Raw genomic sequence first — 10,495 nt, 5'->3', positions numbered from 1 at the left:
ACACAACGTACTCAACTAAAAAGCTCTGATTTCTTCTGTTATTTTGTTTGGGCAGTGACTCCTTTGGAGCAGGAAACACTGTATGCTGAATTGTTGCAACAGGTAATTGAAGATTTCCCCCCTGCACTCCATTAAGCCTGTGGATTTCCTGAAGTCCATCTGCTATCTGCTAAACTGTTATTAGATGAGCTGCTGCTGATTCTGGAACATACCCCAGCCCTAGTCCCATGCCATTAACTACTGAGAGATAATTAAGAAATTTAAAAACTGGACAGTGATCATGACAAATTTGAGTCTTACCCTTATGCATTTTAATTGGAAATATGTGCCTGTATTAAGCAGAGGTAACTCTAGCACATGTATAGAGTGCCATCATACAAAATGAACAGATTTTTACCAGCAGAACTTATCCAAAATATTTGAACATCTAGTAACTGAGAAATACCTGACTTATGGAAACAGACTCAATTTCATGGTAAAATCTGGAATTTTATACCATGGTTCTACTTGTACTAGTTATAAGTATCTGAAAACCAAGTTTTTGTAATGAAAATCATAATTAAATACTAGTTTCAGTTATTAATACTATTAGACATCACATCCACCTAAGACAATAAAATAATATGAAATGAAGAGCATTAGTCTTTACTTACAGGATATGCTGTGCTTTAAAACTTATTTTATTGATCCTAAAGTTACAAGATCAATTACTGACATTTTCTTGAGGATCAATCTTGGATTAAATGGCAAAATGAAGAAAAGGTTTTCATATGTACTATATCCAAAAGCAGAAACAGATTGCCATTCTCATGTGAACATTCAGAAACCTTTTCTGATTATTAAACAGCATGTCTGAAATATATCTAAGTTATACCAGCCGCCATAGCACTTTTTGGTGAACCAAAGTAGTCCTACAGTGAAATCAAACTTTGAGTAAAATCTGTACTACTTTAATACAATTTCCCTCAAACATAATTTTTTTCCCTGTTTTTAGATTAATGTATATTCTGTCTGTCAATTACAATGCAAAGTATAAGTAAGATTTAAGCAAGGATGTTGGAGTGTGAAAATAATTCATGTGAATTGCTAATAGGCTGGTGGGAAAAAACTCTTTCTACACAAAGGTAATTCCTGTCTCATCAAAGGCAGCAGACTTGATTTTCCACTGTTTCAGACCTTGACTAGCCATTATTACCTGCAGAAGGAACACAAAAGCTGAGAGAAGCCTGCTACTAAATCAGTACCTCACTGTGACCAAACAGTAGTATTCAACCTATCCTTCCCTCCCTTTGAACAGATGTGAGTAAAGCTGGAAGCAAATTAAAACAACAACCCATAAGGCAAAAGAAGTCTTGTCATTACTTCAGGTAGGCAAAAGGGAGATTTGATAGCATACACATGTTTCTCTTCCCTTCTCCCTGGTTTTGCCACTTAAGGCAGAAACCTTGCAGTTATCACCCTTCAGTGACAGGAACTGATCAGGTTTGCATTCACCTTGACAATCCTGTGACAGAGAATGAGAAATAAAGGGACAGTATGGGTCCTCTCAGGTAATTAACCTAAGCTCCAATGCTTCCCACACCAGCCTATTTTCAATTTTGGCACAGTATAGTTTAAACACTCTAACATTATTGCTCAGAAGATAGAACGATGACTCAGGTTTACTAAAAACAGCTTCACAATACTGCAATCATGCCTGTGAAGCTTCATCTCATATCCTGTATTTGTAAGTTTCTTCTCACTGAGAAATAAATTTGTGTGGTGTTTCGTGTTTTGTCAGAAAAGTTAGTCACCAGACACCTGAAAGACTGATATACCATCTTTAATAAAACATGGCTTGTTTGGTCAATTTGCCTGCCAATTTCTTTTCCTGCTTTTAAAAACATGTGTATAACACCATAGGTGACCTCCGTTAATACTGCTATCCATAGAAATCACAAATAACTGAGAAATGATATGCCACTGCTGCATCCTGTCATGCCAGAAGATCGAGATTACTTCGAAGATTATTTAGAGTAGGTGTTACATATCTTTTGTGCCCAGATCCACTGAAGTCAATGAAACAACGCCTACTGGCTTCTGTGGGAGTCTGACTTGGACATTATTCTGGCAATCTGTCCACCACTAAATTAAACTATTCCAGGGATAAAAGCCCAAATGAAGAGAAGTAGAAATTTGGGAACTGAAACTGAGCCGCAAATAAATATTCTAATTCAATGGCATCCTGAAAAGACTTAAATAAATTACAAACACACTTACACAGGCATGTACACACACATACATACAAAAAAAAAGTTATGACTTTAACAATCTTAAAAATCCATAGTCTAAAATTGTTTACATTTAAACAATTGAGCATAATAGCTAGCTTTCTTGACTTTCCATTTATTTCCCTGAGCACTGATCTTTGGAACATCTGGAGTTTCAGAATTGTCTAGTTCATAATTCCTAAAATAACTATCTTAATTAAAATGCTGTCTTTTTATGACAAAAAAATCAATTCCTTAAGTAAAACTAGAATACAACTTCCATGAACTACAATGTATGTAGCCAATTTTAAAAAAACCCAACAATTATTGTTACGCATCTGCATCTGTATTTAGGCACCTAGCTGGTTTGTCTGTTTTTCAAAATCACTCCGCAGTCTAGCAGTTCCCATTTAATTCAGTCTCAGGTACTCTGCTGTCTCAAAAACTCATTCAAATGGAGACTTACATAAGAATTTAGTTTCCCTGCTTTAGTTACTCATTTTGCAAAATCTCGTTTGTATGAGCAATAAAGCATGCTATGAAATTGGTCTTGTGCCTAAATCAATATTACAGGCAAAGATTACTGGACTTCTCACATTCCCATAAAGGGTTAAGAAGGTGCATCTGCAGAGAGGCAGCATAAAACCAATCTTCAGTACTAAAATGGGATCTAGCTAGGGCATATGTTTTAGACTGGCATTCCACACCAGGAAATCTGCTGGCCAAAAGGAGCTCTATTTTAAATTTCTGCTATTTAGAACTACTTGACAAATTGGCAACTGCTGCTTTTCACTCTCTTTTCTAGACTAGAGCTTTAAATGTGAGCTTCATAGACATCAGTTGCAACTTTAAGACTTTCCACGCATTCTGCATTTTAGGTTTTACAAAGTGTGCAAGTCAAAACATTTTAGAAAACAACAGTGCAGAGGTTTTTTTGAATATTTCAGAATCAAATCTCCCTCTCTCTCCAGTCCTAAGGCTGCAAATTACGTCAGCCTCTCTGCAGCTAAAAAGTTCAAAATAATTTTCCATGAATCACAGAAATAGACTGTAACTTTGCATACTCTTAACTCTCTTGCCACTCTGTCTCCCCTCCTCTTCCACCTTTCGCCCACCCCCCAGCCCCTGGGTAGCTGATACACTGGCATCATGCAGCAGGCTCCAAACAAAGGATTAACAAAAAGGTTATTTTGTAATACTTCATTTCAATATAGCTAAACTGGAGGAGGGGGTATTGAACCAAATGCAACCAGGAGAGTTACTATTTGGTTCTTCATGCAACATGAAATCAAGCCTTTGTCTGTTCTCAAATGATGTAATAAAATATGCCACATCTGATTCTCTTTAATTAGCACTTTTTAAAAATACTATCTGGTACTGGCATTCCACAGCAGAATCCAAAAAGGAGGATTTAGCACTTCTTCTCTTTGCAGAAACCCTTTTTTAATACCTCAAAGTTCACCAAGAGTTAACAGCATACGATCCCTTCACTTTCCCCCTCCCCCTTTTCAGAAATTAGACTGGCCTTTCTTTAAATAAACAAACAAAACAAACAAACAAACAAAATCCTTGCTTTAAAATAGGAGTATAAATACTGTTTTGAAAACACATTTGGAAGATGTCTTCCAGGATGGTTTATATATGTATTTTTTATCCTTTAAAACTGTGACTACTGCACCAGTTAAGGCTGTTTACAATATATATATTTTTCAAATAAAACTTTTAATATTCAAGCTTACCAGATTGATGAATTGTAACAGGTAAAATGGAACTCTTTACAAGGTAAACCATGTAGTTGTACAAAATAGAATTATACCCTTCACCTGTGCAAAACAAAAAGAAATCCTGCCTTGCATTAAAAACACAGAACCTGTTTACAAAAAGGAATGTGTACTACATTTGGACTTCCTTTTCAACTGCCATATCCTAGCAACATCTCAGTTATTTTAGTAAAGGAACTAATCATCAATTTTAAACTGCAGTGAATTTACCAAACATTTTCACTATAGACTTCTGAAAGCTTTTACAGTAAGAAGTTATCAACAAAAGCAGGCACGTTAGTGTACAAAAACGTTGTTGATTTTTTTCCTGTTTCTTTTTCAAAGTGCAGGTTTTTCTCAATGTGCATCTTACAAGACCAACGAATGTTTTAACTCACTAAATCTTAAAACAGAACTCAATTCTCCCAAGGAGTAGTGTAAACGTTAAAGATCCCCAATACACCTCTAGTAAACGTGACACAAATGTCTCTGCGTTGTTTAGAGAATTTAGCTCTTTTGAGAGGTAAAGAAGCTTCATGACACCTTTTCCTTACACTGGCTGGTTATCATAAATGGGTAACTCTGGACTGCTAAAGCTGGAGACTGATGAATCACTTCAAGGGAACTAAACTTGGCTACAGAGGAGAGGCGACGGGAGGAACCAACCCTTAGGCGTTTCTTGCGCAGCCTTCGGAAAATTCAGCCGCCGGCGGACGAAGGGTCGGTGTGGGGGAGGGAAGGGGGGGAAGGAAGAGAAGAGCAGGGAGGGAGGGAGGAGAAGCTTCCGCAGAGCCAGAGGCACGGCGGCACGCCGCCCGTGTCCCGCTGCGCCCGCGACGGCGGGACCATCCCGTCGGTGGTGCAAGAAGTGTCCCCGAGCCCCGCGGCTGCGAAGCGCTGGCGGGCCCGCTCCAGGCTGTCACGGCGATCCGGGGGCCGGGTGGGGAGCCGGGCGTCCCGGCGGCGGTCGGCGCTAAGTGCCGTGAGCGCAGGGCTCCCCGGGGTAGATCTCCTCGTAGGCGGGGGGCTGCTCGCTGGGCAGAGGGTAGCAGTAGGGATAGGAGGCGTTGAGCTCGGGGTCCATGGGCGAGTAGCCGGGCAGCTCGACGGAGGGATGTCCGCCACAGTGCACCTCCACGCCGGCCTCGTCGAAGACGTGGAAGACGCCCACGTTGATGTAGGAGACGGCCTGGAAGGGGCAATCCCCGGGGCTGAGCTCGGGCTCGCCGCCGGAGAAGAGGGAGCCCTGGCTGTGGCGCGGCGCCCGCCGCCCACCGCCGCCGCCCCTCCGCCGCCGCCGCCGCCCGCCCGCCGCCGCCGCCGCCGGGGCCGCTCGTCGCCGCCGCCGCCTCCGTCCGCGCTGCTGCGCGGCCTTGTAGTTCTTGACAAGAAGCAGGTTAAGCAGGCCCAGGAGGCACTCCAGCGCGTTGAAAACGGTGGAGAGCACCAAGCCTTGCTGGTAGTCCCGCAGCTTCTGGCAGCGGAGCGCCGCGGCGGTGCCGTCGGGGGCCGCGGGTCCGCTCCGCGGGCGGGCCGCGCCGCCGGGCTGCAGCAGGCAATAGTGCGAGTACTTCCTCTCCACCAGCGACACGGTGTCGCCGTCGATGACGGCGCCGGCGAAGGCGCTCAGCACACCCAGCATGAACACCAGCACCCCCAGAAGCAGGAAGTTCTGCCGCCCCCCGGGCGACGCCTTCTCCACCGGCCCCGACGGCGCGGCCGCCGCCTCCGCCCCGCCGGGGCCGCCGCTCGCCGGGTCCGGGTCCCCGGCGGGGGCCAAAGCAGAGACCGGTGCCGGTGCTGGAGCCGGTGCCGGAGCCGGCGCCACGGGCGCCTCGTCGGGCGGGCGACAGCAGAGCAGCGCAGCGGCGAGCAGCGAGAGGCCGGCGGCCAGCAGCAGCCCCGAGTAGAAGGCGCCGGCGGCGGTGCCCAGGCGGAAGGGCTCGCCCTTGAGCTCGGAGCCCAGCGAGAAGCACTTGAGGCCCACGGCGGCGGCGCTGAGGGCGCAGGCGAGCAGGAGGCAGCTGGAGAGCGCGGCGCAGGCTCCCCGCACGCTCCACTTCATCCTCCGCGCCGCCGCCGCCGCCGCCGCCCCGCCGTCCGCCTCATCCTCCTCCCGCGGCCCCCCCCGGCCCCGCGGCGGCGGCGGCGCGGCGCGGCGCGGCCATGCGAGCGCGGCGCTCCCCGACGGGGCGGCTGCGCTCCGCTCCGCTCCGCACGGCAGGCAGCTGCCGGCCGCAGTGAGCCGGGCGCGGCGAGCGCGCAACGCTCCCCCCACCGCCTCCCGGTCGCCGCCGCCTCCTCGTCCCCGCCCGCCCTCTCTTATCGCGGCGGCTGCGGGGAGGCGATTAATTATGGATGGAAGCCGCGGCGGGCGGGGGGACGGAGGGGGCGGCCCACCGGGCCGTCGCGGGTGGCGGGGGGAGAGTGCGACCCCCGGTGAGGCCGGGGGCGGCGGAGCTGCCCAGCCCGCCCTCCCACCCGCGTGGCGCGGGGGGGGCCGCACGTCGCCCTCCCGCCGGCCCCGCACCGCGGAGCGCGGCTCGGGACGCGCGGCTCGGGCAGGGGGTGGCGGGGGTTTGAACACCCCCGCGGGTTCCGTTGCCGAGGGCTGCTGCTTGTCTCCGTGTTCCTGCCTTCTCTCCCTCTCTTAATTTTATTTATTTATTTCTTAGCTCTTGCGGTCGCCAGGAGGCCGGCGAGCCGCCGTGCATCGCTGTGACCGCGTTGCGGTCTGTCGGCTGCTCTGATGCAGCGAGCGAGTGGACCGAGCCGCCCGGCGCAGGTCCTCCGTGCCGGCGGGGGCGGCGGTCCCCAGCAGCTCTCTTTGTTTCGTGCACCGCCGCTGAACCCCTGTGGGATTGCACCCCGTGGGCGGCGGGGCTCGAGGGACGAATGGCCGCGGCAGCACTCTCGGGACGCCCCGTCCGGGAGCGCCTGCAGCGCCGGGGGTGGAAGCCTGTTTGGGGGTGGTGCCGCCAGTTGCCCCGATAGATGGTGGCTCGGCGACTCCTCGGGGAGCACCTGCAGTGGCCTTGTGAAGGAGAGGCTGGAACCTCAGCCTCGGAGCGGGCAAGTCCGGCAAGGGGTTCTTGAGGAAGGCTCTTCTTCGCCAGTCCCTTTTTCTTCCGGGAAGCTGTAGCCTTTCAGCTCCCCCATTTTCCCTATCTGCCGTGCGCACGCCAGCCTTGCTGGGTATTTTTAGCCGGCGCCGCTGATTAGCATTCAGGGGAGCAAGCGAGAGAGAAAAAGCAGTTTTCCAAATCGTTTTCTCTTCCAGCAGCGCAAGTGCACCTGTTGGTGGCAGGAGGGGCGTGTGTGGCGTTATCCGGTGTTTAGCTTTCTGCAGAGATGCGACCTTGCTCCTTCTGTCTCGTCGGGATAGGCACTCTTGGCACCTCCCTGAGGAGCAGCAGCACCCAGCTGAAATCTCGGGCATATGGGCACAGGCCTCCTTTGCAGCAGCTGCTCCTCCCCGATAGAGGTTTCTGGGCCCTGCACGGGGCAGTGGTCCTCTCAGGGACACTTGGCGGGAGGCTGTCCCGCCTAGAGGCCAGCACTCTAAAGGTTACAGTATCCAGAAGTATCACTGGCTCAGTATCCAAAAGGGATGTGCCGTCCTGCCCTGTAGGACCGCACAGATAAGCGAATTTCGCTCTCCCCCTCCTGTTCACAAAAGGCCCATGGAGCATGGAGTGTGCGAAAAAACACCAAAGTCCTGACCAGCCTTCTTGTGTCTCTCGAGAAAGGGGTGGATGGGTATGTGATCCCCAATCATCCTCAACTCTTCCCTGGTTTTCCCTAACCGTGAGGACTGAATGTCTTGGCCTGCTGATCTGTGGCCGTGTGAAGATTTTGCTATAGGATCTGTGACTTTGGCTCTGCTTGTGGTGAGTGCCTGGACTGCTGGGGATGATCTTCAGGTGTCTGGGAAAGAACTCACCCCATAACTCTTAAAATGTGAATGCATAGAGGATGCACTGGATTTTATAAATTATAGTATGCCCCTCTTGAGATCTCTACTGAGCATCATAGTATTGCTTCAGAAAGCACATGTAAGCTCTCAAATTGGATGTTAAACCAAAACCAGAGAACCCTGGTAGACACACTCTGTGTGGAGGATGAGGAGATGCAGTTAGCAGGGAGTAAACACTTAATGAACTTATTATATGTAGGATGGGCAAAGTGCCTTACTCCCTGACACACAACATAAACTTACATGTGGGGGAAATGTGTGATTTGTATAACTTGATTGTCAAGACATTAAAAAATTTAAATATTTATTGTAAGTGATGAGAAGATTAATTTTACACTAAATAAATACAAAACTAAGAAAAGTTCTAAGCCTTTATGCATCAATTTATTAATCAGCCTTTAACTTACAATGGTTAGAGTAGAGAAAGAATCTTTCCATTGGTGGCAAATTGCTCCTTTTTTGTACAAAGCGTTTTCTGGTGTTCCTTTCCTTCTTGTTTTGGCAACTGCCAGAAGTAGTCAGCAAGGCTTCTCCAGCATGGTTCTTCAGGTGTTCCTACAGCTGTTTCTGATGTTCAGTCTTCCTCATCTTGAATGTCATCTTCTAAAGAAAGGACCATTTCCTCCCTGTGTTTGTGATAGTAGACTGATCTTTGATTGCATCCCACAAAGTTGTGCGTTTTGAGAGACCAGGCTAACACACAAAGTTAATAATGTAATTAATAATTCTGCTGTACCTTTTTATTCCTACTGTGGAGCAGCTTGCTACTGTTAACCTTTTCCAGATCTTACCTGCTTCTCCCCAAAACACCTCTTTGTCTTCCAAGCACCATGTTCAATATGCAAAGCCAGAAGTTTCACTGCCAACTTCTTTTACCACCTATTATTTATTCATAAACTTCCTGTGTTTCACTGCCACTCTGAATTAGCCCAGCTTTTCACCAGGTTATTTACAGCTTTGCACTGTGACACATTTTCAGTAACAGGATGGTTTTTAAACACGCATACACATACACATGCACACAGAGTATGGTCATTAGCATATCCTGCACATTGAAGGTCAGCTTCTTTGGATAAAAGGTCTAAAAACATTGTAATGATGCTAGTACATTTATAACAATAGACATAAAACTCTATAAGACATCTCTATACTTATACTGAATGATTTGTTGATGACTGAATTGGCATTACTGTAAGAAGAAGGGCTGACCTACTCTTGCAAATGAAGGTCACTGGAGAGTTCTCTGGACCCCAAAGGGTAATGCTGATCACCTCAGTGCTAGCTAGTGGCCCCTTCCAGTACAGTTAGGATGCCCTTTTGCATGTTCATAGCTGATCTGTGCGTGTCTAATTCCTCAACCAGGTCTGCCTGCTGAAAAAAAAAGAGTATCGGTGTGCAACAAAGCATGGGAGCACTGCAAGCCGCTTCGCCTTGACACACATCAGTTGCTCAATTAGTCATTGCAGATAGTTTTGAGTCTCAGGCAGATCTCTTGTCACTAAACTTTATTAGTCATGTTTTCATTTTCCAAAGTTTATAAGTTGTTTTCAAAGTTTATAAGTTGTTTTCAAGAGTTATTCTGGTGGGCTTTGGAGCAAGTGTATAAGGTTTTGTAGAATAGCACCAGCCTGGAACGTATTTCCCAGCAGTCTCTTCACAATTGTAGTCTGGGCTTTCTGTGTACTGCAGTGGTAGTCATTTATGGCCAGTTCCTGTCTCCAAAGAATGGTAGGAGATCTTTGGTTCAAGGTTTTGTTTGGCTCACAGGGGAGCTGAGGGAGCTCTGCTTGTTGGGTTGGGTGCCTTGTTGGGAGTAGTCACTGCCATGACCAACCAGGTGGACTTGCTCTGCTTACTGTGTATGGAGCTGGATGTTTTCAGTAATGTGCAGATCAGCCTCTTAACTTTTTGTGGTGACTCAGTGGCACAAAGGACGACAGAGCTATTAATTATTTGCACTCTAGGCTTGAAGCTAAAATGCATGTTTGTGAAAGAGATGGAGATCTTCAGCTTATGCCACCAAAGTGCATTGCATTATTTTATTGTCTGCCTCATCTCCCACACTGTGTTTATGATAAGATATATGTATTGTTACTTCTGTGCCAGTTTGATAAATGGTTGTCATAGCTTTAACTATTCAGTCATGATGGCTGTGCAACCTACCATAACTTTTATTCTGTTTCCTACTACTTATTTTATTTTTTTTCCCCTGTTTCCATAGGGGACATTATGGACTGCAAAATCTCCTTGAAAAATTGTTGTACACACAGTTACTAAGAATACATTAGAAATTAGAAATTTGAAACTCTGAAGGTGAAACCCATTGTATTTCTTTCTGGTTCTTCTTCTTTCTGATTTACAAGGTCCACAAGCATATTTCTGTGTGCTAGAGGCCTGCTGTTCTCTAATTTTCATAGTATTTTATGGGAAAGACTCATCTCTGCAGGGAATTTATGGAGAATACATGCTGGAAAAGGACCTACATAAGGCTAAAAGTCTGGATAAGACTG

The 10,495-nt window shown here is 47.3% G+C and overlaps 1 protein-coding gene across 1 annotated transcript; it reads right to left on the bottom strand.

Annotated features, from left to right (window-relative positions):
- Window positions 1-649: 649 nt before the first annotated feature.
- TMEM271 (transmembrane protein 271) lies at window positions 650-6,236 on the bottom strand. The gene has a single exon (XM_038125395.1). The coding sequence runs from the start codon at window positions 6,072-6,074 to the stop codon at window positions 4,983-4,985; it is 1,092 nt and encodes a 363-aa protein (XP_037981323.1). The 5' UTR covers window positions 6,075-6,236; the 3' UTR covers window positions 650-4,982.
- Between the last annotated feature and the right edge of the window lie 4,259 nt (window positions 6,237-10,495).

The sequence above is a fragment of the Motacilla alba genome, chromosome Z, assembly GCF_015832195.1.
Source record: "Motacilla alba alba isolate MOTALB_02 chromosome Z, Motacilla_alba_V1.0_pri, whole genome shotgun sequence".
NCBI lineage: Eukaryota > Metazoa > Chordata > Aves > Passeriformes > Motacillidae > Motacilla > Motacilla alba.
This window is presented reverse-complemented; position numbering and strand designations above follow the sequence as displayed.